The sequence below is a fragment of the Amblyomma americanum genome, chromosome 9, assembly GCF_052857255.1.
Source record: "Amblyomma americanum isolate KBUSLIRL-KWMA chromosome 9, ASM5285725v1, whole genome shotgun sequence".
In the NCBI taxonomy this organism is placed as follows: domain Eukaryota; kingdom Metazoa; phylum Arthropoda; class Arachnida; order Ixodida; family Ixodidae; genus Amblyomma; species Amblyomma americanum.
This window is the reverse complement of record NC_135505.1, coordinates 126,784,781-126,800,629: the sequence shown is the minus strand read 5'-3', so window position 1 is coordinate 126,800,629 and position 15,849 is coordinate 126,784,781. Positions and strand designations below refer to the sequence as shown.

Sequence of the window (15,849 nt, the reverse complement as noted above, 5' to 3'; positions counted from 1 at the left end):
TCCCTTTAGTCAGAACGAGTGACTGACTGCCCGGAGCTCTACTCTCTTGCTGTCTTCTGGTTTGAGAGCAAATATGCTACACCAAAACTGTCAATTGACACTCACAAAGGTAAAACTAAAGAGCCGTTCTGCAAGTGCATGCAACTTCCATGTTTTAATAGAATAACTTCATTATATTTGGCATTCAGGCTTCGTGTATGCGACGGGAATAAGTTATTGTATCGCCGTAGTAACAAAGCGTGTATTTAAGTTTTGTGGTTCCCGTGGCATTAGAGAAAGAGATATCTTCATCAAACTGACTCAACTGAAAATTCTATGTGGCGGCGAACCGACGTAGGGGACAGTACAGGAGGTTGGTACAGGAACACTGAAGAAAACGCGACTTATAGGGTTTGAACATGAAAACAGATTTAGTTAATCTGTTTCTTGCTACCGGGTGGTTACAGCGCGCCTATGATAATTATACGAGGAAAGAAAGAGCGGCCGAGGAAACCCTATTCAAGCCCCGCCTAGGCATCGTTTGACATCTTCCATTCCTTAACGATCTTTAAGTTGGAGGATCGACACCTACAGCCTAGCTATCGAGTTTTTTTTCTCTGGAGTAGAAGCAATCTTTAGCTACGACAATGACGTTAACTTCCCTAATGATGATTCATTCATTCATCCATCTATTCAATCAATCAATCAATCAATCAATCAATCAATCAATCAATCAATCAATCAATCAATCAATCAATCAATCAATCAATCAACCATTCATTCATTCAATCAATTAGTCAATCAATCAACCAACCAATCAATCAATCTTTGTTTCGCGTGTACAAAGGCAGAGGACACAGAAGAAAAATCTCCCATTAGCTTGACAGGCTTCTGGGCTCAACGTAAAAAGGTAAAATAACAAATAAAATATAAAAAAACAATCGGGATTAAGAAAAAAAAGCATGAGGTGCACATCCACCTGATTTCTCGAAGTGCCCTGTGAACCAGAATGAAATCGACAAGAAGCGACAGAGGCAAACGCCGAAAGAAAAACTAATAGGCCAGACAAAAGAAAGTAGTGAATGCAAGTGCGCTTAAAAATGTCTCGGCATTGAGTATTATCGCTGAACGGCACTGCTCGACGCTTACTCTCGGCTGCTTACTGCTCAACGTGTCCCGCCAACGTACCCCATTATCACTCCGAATTGCTTCAATGTGGGCCGTCAGTCCTCGATCTAAGCAGCAAAGGCAGCAAGCAAGTCTACAGCTGCCATGCTGCTCGACCCGCAATAAATGTTCCGGGAAAATGTGAATAATGGAGGTTTAGGGCGCATCGCCGAAAAACTGCGCTTCGTCATCGGGCGTTCATAATGAGAACAAAGAAGCGAGACACGAAAGAAATAAGACAGTGCGCATTTGTAAGCCTCAGCAGTTGTGCACTTGAGCGAATAAGAAATTTCCCAGCAGCTTCTTCCACAAAGAACAAGCTATGCTGTTTGATGCGTGCGACTGCTTCTACGTGAGTACTGTTAAGATATATTGCTACGGGTGCGCTATCGAATTCATTAATATAGAAATATTCCGTTTTGAATAACTCAATTCAAGTATTATGACTAGATTGTAAAAAAGAATTCTATTCAGATTGTTTCAATTCATTAGAATTTAGCTAATTTGTCGAGCGTACAAAGACTTGTGCGAACAGTTCGCGCTGGCGTAGCCCGGTTGTGGCCTCAAACAAGCATCGATTTAGTTTGCGCAAAGTATCTCGCCTGGAAACGGACGGGCACTATTAGAAACTACTTACACAGCATAAAGGCGGTAGAGTCTGCCTGTGTCGTAACCCATGCATGGTGACACCTGCCTGCACGCTCGCCTAATTAGGTGACGCTTTCCAAATACGTCAGTTCCTCGTGACATGCACCCAAACAGCCTGCAGGCACGCCGCTCCATCGTGGATGCCTGCTCTTCTTTCCACCGTAATGCCTTTCAATGAGGGCAAAAAGTTAGCTGTGTATTGTCCCTTGTTAACGCAGGGCTTAGTGTCAAAAGCGATCATATCTCCTACGCTATAGCAGTTTCTGGACAGCGAGAGGTGTATGTGGCAGATACAAAACTTCGTGGATTAAAACTCAGTTGGAGTCTGTCTCTCGGAAAACCAGCTCCCTAACCCGAAAACAGAACTTTATTTGGCACGCCATGCAAGCACCTATCGCTAACTGCACCCCCCCCCCCCCCCCCCCTGTACAAGGCATACGGCGGGAAACTTCATCCAACTACTGTTCTCAGGAAAAAGCGATTCTCTGACTCTTTGTGGGTATGATGAAGTTTGTGCGCCAGCAAAAGGCGCAGTTATCAGCAAAGAAAATTGGATTTAGATGTTTTTAAGTGAATGACGATGCAGCGTAACCTTTTTTATCCACCCACGAATATCGGTGACAACGCCGGCATTTATCTTGCGAAATCGGCAGGTCATGCTATCAGCGAAAATAATATGTTTGATGCACACGGAGAGCTATTTATATTGTGTTTTGCGATCTGTGTTTCTGTGTTTGGTTGAAGGTACTAAAAAAAATGTGAGACATAGGTCCCTCATATTTTCTGCTCGCTATTCGAAATATATTCTTGAAATTTCTCGAAAATACCGCACCCCAAAGCGCGCTTCGAGCACGACTCAAATAGATGAAAAATGAACTTGCAGTTTGATAACTTTCGCAGAAAAATTAAAAAAAAATACTTTCCTAATATGAAATTAATTCGCACAAAGTATACTTGAGTTCGAACATGTGGAGCGCCCTCAAAGACATATTTGTACCACACTTAATGCCACCATAGAAGAATCTAGCGCTCGAAATCGTGTTTCGGGCCTGGGTCAAGACACCTTTGTTTCATCCTTTCGTTTATCACAAATTTTAGCAGGCAGACAACGACCTCGGTACGACAGCCTCCCCGAGGCCTCATGACTTCATTGTAGGAAGAGGGCAACATTCGTAATAAGAATTCTAGATGCACCGAAGTACCCGGGATGCTGCTCTAAGTCTTCTGGTAGAACATTCGCCTCGCATTTGGTAGATGGTGGGCTCGATCGCCAGTGCCGCGTAGTACCCACCAGTTTTCTAATCGATACTAAACCACCCCGCATGGTGCTCGGCTTTTCAGGGGTGAAACGCTTGGGTAAAATGTCCTGGACAAAGTGCTGCATGGTCGGGTTGGTAATCCGTTGCGCCGTCGAACAACTCAGAGCCGCAATGTTTGGTATAGCTCTCTTGTAGTCCCTTTTAAGCCAAATAAGCCGAACTGAATTTAGTATGTTTTTAATCTCAGAAATATAGTATGGGGGCAAAAGTTATCATTATTGAGATAAGTGTAATATGTCCATAGTTTTGTTCTTAGCACACTTGGCATTCATTATACTATTTAAGTCAAGGAACAAAACACAAAATTAAAATAAACTCAAGATATTATATTAGAAATATGTTTTCAGAGCAGCCGTCTTTTGCTAGGGGTAGCGAAAACTGCAGTTAGTTCTCTGGTCTTTTTTTTTTTTTTTGCTTACAAACAATTAGTTTTCGTTGAGGATGGGATCTTTGTGGTTAGAGCATGGTACCCATTGATAAAAGCATACTTCTGGTCTCAGTAACCGCCTTGCCTTTCAAAGAGTTATGTACACAGTTCTGTTGATTGCGAGAAAATTGTAACTTATACTGGGGTGAGCTTAAGACAGCAGTGGTTTTGTTTCGGATCAATTTAGCAAACTTCATACCGCAAATAGGGCTGTTTTTATTGCTCCTTAGCAAATGGAGTCGACAAAATAATGCTTACAAAACAACGAATTTTGTCGCACGATCTTCAGCATTGTAGCATATACACGTTTTAATTACTATAAGAATCGAATTGTCCTCAATATCCAATCCCATCTTTATATTACGAAACTATTACGCGATTTTTAACAGCTCCTCTACTCACCCGAAAAATCTCGGCAATTGGATGTTACAGTTTGAAATCAATGTCACACTTTGTACAAAATTTTGCAGACGCAGGAAGTATAACCGTTGTTTTGCATTTCAAACCTGAATAGCTGTTTTCCTTAAGAGGAATTGAGAACTGGGAGTAAAGGCATTAATCGCGGAGAAAGGGACAGGAGAGCACGCTGCCGGGCTAGTTGGTGATGCATGTTGTTTACTAGGAAGCTCAAAAAACGAACGAGGGACGGAGTAGGGGACACAAAAACACGTTTAAGAAAGAAAGGCATTAATCGCCCTCATAATGCGGTAACCTTAATATGTCCGACAAACTTCAGTGTCCGTTTCCGGTAATTCTGCCCGTTACCTAAAACGCTTTCTGCCAGAAGTACATACTTCTATGCAGACAATTCTCTGATTTACCCCGGAGTGACAACAATTGCTTAGATGTAAGGACATCACTGCTTCTTCTTATGAAATGTGTTTGTCTTCTGAACTGACGTGCACTTTTGGAACTGCCTCTTTCAAGGCGTCAGAGACGATGTCGAAACAAGAAAGAAAACGTGAATGGGAATACTGGATAGCGCACAGTTTTTAGCCTGAAATATTTATGTAAAACTTTTCACTAGTGATACACTTAAAAAAAATCACCGGCTCATTATCTGCAGTAAGAAGCGATATATATGTGATTGTGTTAAAAAGACGCCTGGACGTCTCTGCCGCAGCTCAAAAAGTTTCACGGTTCCTGCTTATCATTCATTGCTTGAAAATTCATGGCCGTCGGCTTCAGTTAAAGCGGAATATCTGTTCTGCAGAGAGATCCTTACTCTCTTGTCCTTAACTCGTTGTTCGGCTTCTTCGTTAACGGTTTCGTGCATTATCTCTTATATTCTAAGCTAATTCGATACCTCACCGTGCTAGGGTCCAACATCTCACCGTGCCCAGCACGTTCACAACCCGCACGATGCCAGGATGCGCGCACTATTTGAAGCCTATTTCATTTTTAGTCATGCCATTCGGGCTCTTCCACGTACAGTTAATGTTCTCTCGTTTGGGGAAGAGGTATTCTTGATTCGTAAATTATTTCGTTCTCCGAACTGTACGACAAACTACCGTCTGCGATTACTTGAACCTAAGCCCCATTCACCCACTGCCTGGCCTCCTGCCTGCTTCTTGCTACCTTTATGATACTGAAGAATTGCATGTTTCCGGTGATCGTATAGATTCCTAGTTAGCAAGCATCATGAACTCCGGGACGAACTCTTCGTCCTGCGATATCTTTTTGTTGACAGTTTTGTTTAGTTGCTTCTTTTGTTTAACGAGAGTGTTCAGCGGTGTCACGATGTTTTACGCTGCATCCTCTATACAAAACGAAATTCGCTCCAAAGAATATCCGGAAGCTCCTAATGAGCACGCATCATCAGCTGGGCTGAATAGAGGCCACGTCTCACGGAAGCCATAAGCTGTCGTACGCATCCCGGGAGTTTACGGAAGTGTTTTTAATGAGTCGTTAATGAAGTGACACGCCGGCTGTGGACGTGTTTCGTGCGCTGAGCCCTTTAGCACGCTTGAAAAGCCGCTCGTTGCTCCATTCGCTGGTGACATGTAAGGTGGGGGGCTGGATAAAAAAAGATTGCCGTCGCTGAGTGGGCAGCGACGTTCGCGAACTGCCTTGTACACAGGCGCTTAACTTCGTCAAGTGAACTATTTTTCACTTTTGTTCTAGCCCTGCCACTTTGATGGAAATAAATCAAATCAAATAAAACTCCGCCTCTTTCATACGCGTCGTCCTGGATTTAATATTACTGGCGCAGCTTCCTTGCGTCACTGAAACTTTTGTTACGTATCCTGTTCCATTTCGGAATTTGTTTTCTCCCAAGCCCACACGAACTCACTAGCTTTGTGTCAATGTTTCATCGATCGGACTGTACTGCCCCACTGCAAAAAGTTGTATGATGCAATAACCTCATACAGGCTCCGTGAAACAAATGTCATGCAATTTGTTTCTTATTGTATACCATTTATGTGAGAAATGTATGACTTTGGAAAAATGAATGACATTTGTATTATTATTGAAGGAAATTTGTTTGAAAAAGCGTATGAGGTTATTACCTCACACAACTTTGTTCAGTACGGTCAGAAAAAGGGTTCGACGTTAGGATTTCAGGCTCCAGCGATCCGCTGGTCCACCCCGTCGTTGCGTAACGAGGGCCTTCTGATCGGAGAACCATATTGCAGGCCTACCTAGAATACAGGCAGGAGCTAGCCGTTCTCCCTGCCCCGCTCAATAACCTTCGTAAAATCCAGACCTAAACAATCATTACACCAGCAAGACTATATTTATGCCGTTTGAGCCTAGATCCGTCGTGCCTTAGCTGCCCTGAACTCTATGCAGATCTTGAACACTGCCTCTTCTACTGTCCTGTCGCTGTTCAATCTCCTCTCCACTCCCCTCCCTCTTCTCCAGTCCTCTCTTGGCCTACCTGGCTGGCTTCTTCTCGCGAAGAGGATAAACTTGGCCTTGTGTGGCAGGCGAAGCTCATTTTGAGCAGTTGATTTCTGCTCTGAAATAAGGTGTTTTACTACTACTACTGCTATCATCGCATAAATTTAGTACGCTCTCCCGTGCTTTACTCTCAAATCTGGAACTCCGGCCAAGGATGTTGATGCGTAAGAGCTACGTGTCTTAGGTACAGTGAATGAATGCATGGAGACAACTTTATTAGACGAAAAAAAAATCTTCCAGAGTGTTACACTACAGGTCCAGGAGTCCACGGGCCTGAGTTTCACAGAAAGCCCCATCCACCAGCCATTTCTGGCCGGAGGGCTGAGCGGTCCGTAAAACATCCTCCCAGGAAGAATGAGTGGGATTGGAGATGGGCTTGCTGCCCGTGAGAAAGGACATTCCAATAGGTAGTGGAAAAGTGTAGATTTGGGCAACCCACAGGTGTTACAATGAGGAGGAAAGGTGAGGTGAAGGCATGAGAGAAGGTAGGGGGAAATAAAGCAGCCTGTCTGTAATTGTCGCCATGTAGCGGTGGATAGGGGCGACAAGGTACTGTGGGGTGGTTGCAATGTCATGCGGCTGAGTTTGTAGAATGTTGTGATTTGATGATATGTAGAAAGCATCAATGTGGCCTCTTGCGCGGGGTTGGGTGCCTGATCTCCCGGGGTCCGGGAGGACAGTTATCGAGCCAGCGCATGAACGCGCTCATTACCGAGGATCGAGGCATGCCCAGGGATCCACAACAGAGTAACCTTCGGTCGAGAGAGGTGACTGTGGAAAGAATATGGTGTGTGGCCGCCGTCGCCACGCGCTTTAGGTGGTGGTAATATGCGGCCTGGAAATTTGCAAATTTCGGTTGTTGTTTTTCTATGGTGCAGTGGGCCAGCGCCAGTGCGATGGCGGCTCCTTCCGCCTATGCAGGCGAATTAGTTCGGCACAGTTAGGGCCGCCGCCACTATTTTAGGTACAGTGATGTCACAGTGACATTCCCTGACGCAGGATGTGCCCATGTAGGCGTCACGGCAGTACGAAGTAACTTGGCGTTCCCGCGTTGATCAGAATGATATCTTTGAGTCCTAGGGGCAATATCATTCAACGATATTGGTTAGCAAGGCTAACCGCCTTTTCTGATTTTTTTCTACTGTGATTATTTTATTTATTTATACTATTACCCATGTAATGAGCGTCATTAAAGGGAGGGAAAACATAAAAACAAATGAAATATACAACACTCACTAAAAAAATACATTCACAAAAACAGAATTGCAAATGTCCACACCATTCCCTCGGGAACGTCTCCACACCTAACACAAAATATTGCTGAATCAGTCTTCTCAACATCCCCACTTGGCAATTTATTCCATATTTCAATCACATCCGTAAAAAAAAGAATACCGGTAAACATCGGTACGTACGTGTTAAAAATGGTACCAACGTGTTAAAAGTTTCTTTGGGGAAAAATGTGTTCGTCACAAAGTTCGCCATTGCTTGGAGGAAACTGAAGTTATCGGAACGCATGATTATATTAAGCTGGAGTGAAGTGACGTCACCAGAGTGGTTAGAGGAAAGTGACGTTACCATGCCGGACCTGACGTGACTTCCGGTTAAAGCATCAATGGCTTCTAATGCGATCGCATTTTCAACACGTTGTGTTATTAGGTGTACCTGTGAGTATTTTTCTCCTGGCTTTACGATGGCGTCAAAGCGAAGTGGTTTTGGCAACGCATTTTGAAAATCTTTAATGCAAAAAAAAATTGGTACGACCTCAAGAGTTTGAAAAAGTGAAGTGTTAGTCAAGTGTTAGAAAAAGTGTTTCCAGGCGCGACTGTTGGTACAAAAGATTGCCCGTTACGAACAATGAAGGGCGACGACTGCACTGCTTGCTTCCCTTTTGCATGCAGGAAGGTAACAACCGATTTGCTGACTTAACGGCGGATGATTTGGGACCATTCTAGCACGATGGAGGTCCCCCGAATTAGTACTGAAGAACTTTTTTTCTTATTGCATAGTATTTGCTCGGTCTCCATGTACCCATTTAGTCGAAAAAAATGAATTTTCACTTAAAAAGCAGAAGTCTGTGCATGAAAAAAAAATTGAGGACCATGTGTGGATGCTCTGGAGAACTTGCCGTGCAAGTTGCCGCGACCAAGAAGAGCTTTGGAGTTCGTGTTCTTGCACTAATCACCACGGGAAGGGTAACACTATTGTTTTCACTTCCTCAATGAATGCGGCGAAAAGTGTGGTAGGTACCATCGGGGCAAAAATAACAGACTCCCCTTTCCAAGTTCCGACCAGTGGCACTGCTCGTGGGGGTGCCACCCGACAAAACAATTCTTGTGTCAAGACCGGCGCAGTGGGCCCGTTTCGACACCAAATATGCTTTGTCAGGTGGCGCCACTACGCAGAGTGGCACGGGCCGGAACTTGAAGCGGGATTCTGTTCCTTTTTCCCCCGATGGTACATACTACATCGGTCTACATGGAATCATTTGGTATCGTTATTGTGGTTCTCACTCTAGGTCGCTGTGCATGTTTTTCTTTGTTCTGTGTTAAGTTTTTTCTGGCTACCGTTCGCAGAACGCAAGGCGCTTTCTTGCTACTCACTGCAGACGGCGTAAGTAGCCTCGTACTCGTCTGACTTGTCCAGGCAGTTCAGCAGCCCGTCACATATGAGCTTGTTCCAGATGCAGTTGTCATCCTTGCACTGGAACTGGTTTGCGTAGGGGCACTTCGTCCAGTTCCCTGAAGGAAATAATAGAAATTTACCCTTTCCCCAAGATACCGTTTACCTTCTTTTGTCCTCCAAAAGAAAAAAAGTGGCTGCAGCGTCTGGAGCTGTATGATAAAGCCGATTGTCCTTCATCTGGAGGAAAGCAAACATCATTTCGAAATATGCGCAGTTCTCAATAAGCGGAGTCTTATTAATATATATAATATATATGGTACCGAGGTTCTAGTTCGCAGTAACTGGTAGTTCGATTTAAGCGAGCTCATATTTTAAGGATCACTCACTACGACGATTATAGTTCACTCTACTTCGCATTCTTTTTTTCCCGCAGTTCGTCATTAGATGAAGGGTCGCCATGCCATTGTTGTAGCTTGGATTGCGGTAATAGCTAATATCGAATAACTAATAGCGGGATTCGCAAAAATAGAATGAATTTAGGATACAATATTTGTGCTACTGTGTTATTGCAGTATGATTTCATGAGAGCGCCCCGTCCCATGTCCACTTAAGTTCTCATCTGAACCAGACGGCTGCAATAACTCCACCAAGAGTACCTGCAGTCTAGAACACATATATAACGCTTTTTGTACCTACAGGAGGATAAAGATATATTTGTTGCTTAAGGCATATAATGACGCGGGAGTTATTGAGACCTATTTCCGAGAGAGTCCCCTATATAAAAATATCTTTGTAACACCTAGACATCTTTCCCTGATCAGAGGCGACATACTGCATTTTCACCACGGGACGAAGCGAACACTGATGGACCCATTTCAACCGCTTGATCACTAATGCCGCACTCTCAGGAACTACTATTCCCCAGTCCACTTCAGTATTCACACAGCCGTTACAACCGCCGCCTGTCTAGATGAGACTTCTAGGCCTGCCTTTGAACCGAAAAGGTTTTGCTTGCGACGGCGACAAAGCTGTTCCCTGAAGGGTAATCATGAAGCAAGAAGCAAGTAGTTGAGGTAATGCAGAGGTCTTTGATTATACAGTTTTCGAAATTCACGTGGAAACAGGCTTCTTCCATTTGGCTGCTGCGCGGTGGCTATAAAATGGAGGCACCAGATAGGAGCGTTAGAGGAAAACTTCCACTATTCGTCATTTTTAACGTCAGAAAATGCTCAAAGACAAGCCTTTTTGCAAGTTACGGCAAATATTTTCCCTTTCAGATGTTAGGCCTTTTTGCTGGCTTTGAATTTATCTCTGGGGCTATTATATCTATGTGTCTTTGGTACCGTGTCTGTGCCACGTATTTTTGTGCCATTCACCATCGCAGTTATCAACAATATCAAAGTTTACATTTTGTATGCAGTTTATTTTAAGGTCCACGAGTGGCGCCACAATCAGCTAACCTCCTAGGCTAGAATCAATAAAATCGCCTTATTTCAATGCACGGGTCCTATTATACTGTGGAAGTACCGATACCAATGCAAAACGATCGACATTTAACAGGCGAAGGAGGGAAAGAAATAACCATCGCAACGATAAACAACCCAAACATAGAGACAGCTGAAGAGGTCGCCATTGCTCTGGCGATATCGCACGGCAGCACAACAGGACAGAACCTCACTATTGTGACGGACTCCAAACAAGCACGCAGAAAGTACACAAGAGGCAGGCTAGACAGCATGGCCAATCATATTCTACACACGATGATAAGACACATAAACACTAAACATAATATAGTATGGGTTCCGGGACATGAAGGGATGAGGGGCAACGTGGCAGCCGACGTGTTAGCTGGAGGGTACGTCAACCGAGCAGACTCAGCACTTTGCACCACGGGCACCTTTGACCCTGTTACTTCCATGTACTCAGACTTACTCGATCATTACAAGGGTCAGGGAAAACGCTACCCAGCGCCACACAAAAGGCTAACCAAACAGGAGGTGGTAGACTGGCGCAGACTACAAACAGGTACCTACCTGCACTTCCACAAACTTCAAAAGATTTTTCCTACACAACACGTAAACGAATGTCCGTGGTGCCAGTGTAAACCTACACTAGAGCATGTCACATGGACCTGCCCTAAGGCAGACTTAGAGACCCGAATAGACCACCCAAGTGTGACGCAGTGGGAGCACTTGCTGGCCAGCCAGGACGAGGAAGCGTAACGATCTCTCGTACGCCGAGACACGATTGCAGCTGTCAAGTTCGGCATCCTGAACCAAGGATCAACCATGGCGCCCAGTGACCCGTAAAGGTCAAGAACTTTAAATTTGTCGCTAATAAATTTTTTTTTTCATCCATGGTATGATACAGTGGAGACAACTCCGAACTAAAACTCCCCCAAACCCCGCGGTCTTAAGCCGTCTGTACCAGGATAAATTTAAACCGCAGTATTGCAGGAAATGCGGTGGCGAAGCCACCACAGACAACATCCTCTGGGATTGTTTCGACAGATCCCCGACAAATATTGCTTCAGAGGCTCCCCCAGGCGGGCGCGTGAGAGATCTTACTGCTCAGCTCTGACCTGGAAGCCGTAGTATAAGTCGTGACAAGAGCTGAAAAGGTCGCCGCCAGTCTCCTCTGACGGCCAGCTAACAAGATGATCTAACGTACTTGTAACTAAAGCCGGTAACAATTCTTTTCCAATCTAATATAGCAGAGTTTCTCACTGGTCAGATCAAAGAAGTCTAAAGGAAATAGACTTAGGGCGACATGCATTCCGGAGAAGATATAGCGTTGGTTATTGGGTGAAATATATCTCGCAGAGTCCTGTGATGGGGTGGTTCCTCTGTACTCTCACGTGACATACGTCATCGCTTGACCGGGCATGGCCGGGCGAGCGGCGGCGACGGCGGTCCCAGCAGACGACTCTGGGCGTCGTCTGCTTCCACGCCGCGCACTACAAAGAACTCTTTTTGTTTTAGCGGAGGTTGCGGTTAAGTTTAACTGTTCTCTAACGACAAGCGCACACTTGCCTTGCGCCGGCGGATATTGTAATCAAGGACGACTCCAGTCTGTTTTGATATTTTTTGCGTGCACTCTTGACGGAGTACAAGGGCGTCTGGAGTTAAGTGGCATCTGGAGTGTAATAAGGTGAATATAGTTGCGGAGTTTAAATTGCCCCAACCTTATTGGAGAGCGGCACTGAACGCAAACTTGAACCTGGTTATAAGGAAATCTAAGGGTCTGACGGTTTCTACAGCACTTTCTTCGTTATATCTGTATGCAACCTTGGTTGCAACTGTCGCATGCCATTGTGCTTACCTGCCACTGCATATACCGAGAACATGTTAGTACGCAGTAAATGTGTTTGCGGGAGCCCTTCAGAAGCACACCAACTGAATGCGTTAAACCTATACAAGAACACAACAGAAAATTTTCTGTTGTAATAGATTTTCCTGCAGTATTTTAGAACCTGACAACAAAAATGCTTGTAGTGACAACTGGATTTTGTGCAGTATTTTGCTGTCTGCTCTAGTAACGACAGAGTCATTTCTGTCTCGACCACAGACAGCTGCGCAGTACTACACAAAAATCTCTGAACAAGACGACCACAATTTGTGGTATTTTGGGAGTGGCTCTGCCTTATTTTTCAACTGGAAATCTTGCGTACGCGCTGGCTTTTTCCGCGCATAAAGAGGTTCTCTGAGGAATAATGCCGTAGAGAACTGGAAGAGACCTATTAAGAATAATTAGCTGCGTCTTCTTGGTGCTGTGGCTGATAAGCGCCTTTGTAAAAGAAGACGCGTGATGGCAGTTTCCTCAAAAGCAGTGTTCGGGTCGGCTTTGGCGCAAAGATCTCGAGTACGCAGGCCACAAAATTTTTCCGCAAGACAATAATGTCTTACGCAGAATGCACACACTAGACCGGAAGTTTTGTCGATAGACGCACTGTGGTGAACCGGAATTGTTACACGTGTTCGTTTTTCCCTACTTGGCACTTCGAAACCAGCAGGACCACGGTGCTGGAACGCACTCTACAAACGCACTGCGAAACGGTTTTCGCCATTATTGTATGGCATGAAAACGGAACTTAAATTGCCCGTGGTATCAGTGAAGGAGATCCTGCTCACAGTGTGCCATGTGCTGTGAGAAGGATAGGAAAAGTGGGAAACGCAATGACTTTGGGAAATCTGTCGAAGTCAGAGTGCAGCAGGACACAGCGGGCCGTGAGCGCTATGTGGCTTGGCATTATCCATGTGGTCGCGTGTCCGATTTCGGCAAATAAGGGCGCGCCAGCGTCAAACAAAACGCCGACGCATACGAATTGTCCAGAAAAGCGCTCCATGAAGCTTCCGCTTGAGATGTGTTAAGTTTTCCGCGTGTTTTGTGAGGTTCTAGAGTGGAAATATTATGCGCTGCGGAAGTGTTGGGCTATGTTGAATTGAAATACTCAGGGCGATATGGGCAATGGGGGTCATTGAAAGTTCGTTATTTGGTATTGCAGTAAAATTATTTTGGTAAAAATGAGATATCAGATACATAGGCTTCTTTAGCAGCTTGGGAATTAAATGGTTTTTCCTTTCTTATCCACGTTATTTCGAAATAAATCACTTCGTTATAGCGAGCTTTGACAACAGCTATGGCTTGGGGCCTAGCCGTGTTTGAGTTTAAGATAACCTGATTAGCAATGCCTGGTCCAAAGCCACTCAAGATGATATTGTACAAGTGCGCTTTGTTTAAAAATTACATGAAAAGGGCACCTGGCTGGCAGCAGACTTTCGGAAAAGATGTAATACAAGCGCAATTATCAACATTTCTGCCCAAAGTTTTCGACCCTGAAGTTGTTCAGCACCAGTGCAGGACCCTCATATTCTTGCACTGATTAATATATATATGCGCGTCTACAATTGAACAGAAAATAATTTCTACAGCACAGCAGGGAAGCTACTTTCAAAACCAACCAATTTCTCTCGGTGTTACTCCTGTTTTTGAAACTAATTTTTATGCCTGCTCTTCACACCCTTCCAAGCGCCGTTGATTAGATCGATTAGATCGATAAAATATAGATTGCATGTCAATGAATCAGGATGTCAGCAAGGTATATTTTCGTCCATTTCAGTGAGGATCCAACTAAGCTGGCAGAAATCTCGAAAACTGGACTTCTGCAAGATTCGTGCTTAAAGTGCTGTCAGCCTAGTGGCTGTATTGTGAAATTTTCAAAGTTCATTTTTCTAATAGCACCTGACATTTTTTTTTCAACTCTTGAAGCTAAAGAAATATTAATGACAACAAAGATATCATTTCGGAGCTCGTCCCATGCCATAACTACCTCCTATGCCATCAAGCAGTAAGGCTGGAGCAGTTTAAACGCCACGGCTGCATTCGGCTCGGCACAATCTTCATGTAATGAAACATATGGAGACGTCCTTGTGGTCCATCAGGAGTGCACGGAAAAAATATTAATCCAGAGTGGAGTCGTCATTGTTCCGAATATACGGCAGCGCAAAGAAGAGCTGAACTTGTGCGCAGTCTGCACTAAAACAGAGAGGCTGCGGAGCAACGCGCAGCTTGGAAGCAGTCGACACTCGTCCTCTGCTGAGGCAGCCACTCGGCTAGCTCCCAACCAAACCCGGCCAAGCCATGGCGTAGAGTCACGTGACAGCAGCGAGCAACCACCTTATCCCAGGGCAGTGTGACACGCATTTCACCGATGGTCCCTCAGGGTACTAGAGTCGATTCCTGAGAGGGGGTTTCATGAGATCAGGAAATTTGCCTATGTAGTGTATTGTCCGCGTCCCCCTTTTGTAGAGCGCTCGAGCAGCGTGTATACCTGGTAGCAAAAACTGAAATTAGAGAGCAGCCCCTGATTGCTCGGCAAGGTGCTGGTGTCTGAATTGTGTGCGGTCTATGTGGCACTACTTCTGCGTAAGTGCTGCCTCTGGACCCTAGAAGCTGCCACAAGATCTGAATTTGTTTGCAGGGAAGGGCACTGCCTGAGCGATCTACACAAGGGTGGTGCTTGACTGAACGCGGTTGACTCGGGGATTTCAAATTAGTGGCCAGTGGAAGAACCTTCCTTCCTGTAGAGGAAATATTGCGCAAGAAGATGATCATGGCTACATACATCACTCGAGCGTGCTTTCGAGCCTCACGCCTTACCGTGGACGTAGACGTTGAACTTGAGGGTGTAGCCTACGATGCTCCTGTCGTCCCGATCGCCAACCGTCAGCCGGATCCTGGTCAGCGCCTGGGTGGGCTCGTGCGCGCTCACGTGGTGACGATTGGTGAGCGTAGCCGCGATGCATGTTGGCTCCACCATTGTTTTGCCTCCAATCTCCTCCGCCGTCTCGTTCGACTCCGGTGCCACCTCGTCGCTGATAAGAGGCCCATCAGGTGGAAAGTGTACGCGTGAAGGCCATAGACTGTCTACGAGTTTATCTACCGGCTTCGTGCTGCCGCAATAATTTGCCACGGCATATCGACTATCGCGCACCTCTTCCCATACAAACTGTGCCCACACACTGCACGGGCCTAGTCTTTTGGCTCATTTACTCTCTGGGCCGCTCCGCTAAGCTACGCTTAGCTCTGCTCTATCCTAAACAATGCGGCTGCACTTTATTTGGCATTTGTCCACTTCGACGTTCTTCTCTCTGATATATTAAAACACTGCTCCTTACCAATACAGAGAGTCTGTTCAGAAAATACCATCCTCTATGTTTTGTGGTACTAACCTCTAGTTTGTTCGGCAACAGGCCGCATAATAAAATCGACATTGCGGTA

At 45.1% G+C, this 15,849-nt stretch overlaps 1 protein-coding gene across 1 annotated transcript in view; it reads right to left on the bottom strand.

The window, feature by feature from the left end:
• Window positions 1-15,849, bottom strand: part of LOC144105467 (uncharacterized) — a 67,694-nt gene that overhangs the window by 37,338 nt on the left and 14,507 nt on the right. The window contains exons 3-4 of the mRNA XM_077638589.1: window positions 15,229-15,443; window positions 9,048-9,185 (exon numbers count right to left, since the gene is read on the bottom strand). Of these exons, the coding sequence (XP_077494715.1) occupies window positions 9,048-9,185; window positions 15,229-15,443 (353 nt within the window). The remainder of the gene's footprint in view (window positions 1-9,047; window positions 9,186-15,228; window positions 15,444-15,849) is intronic.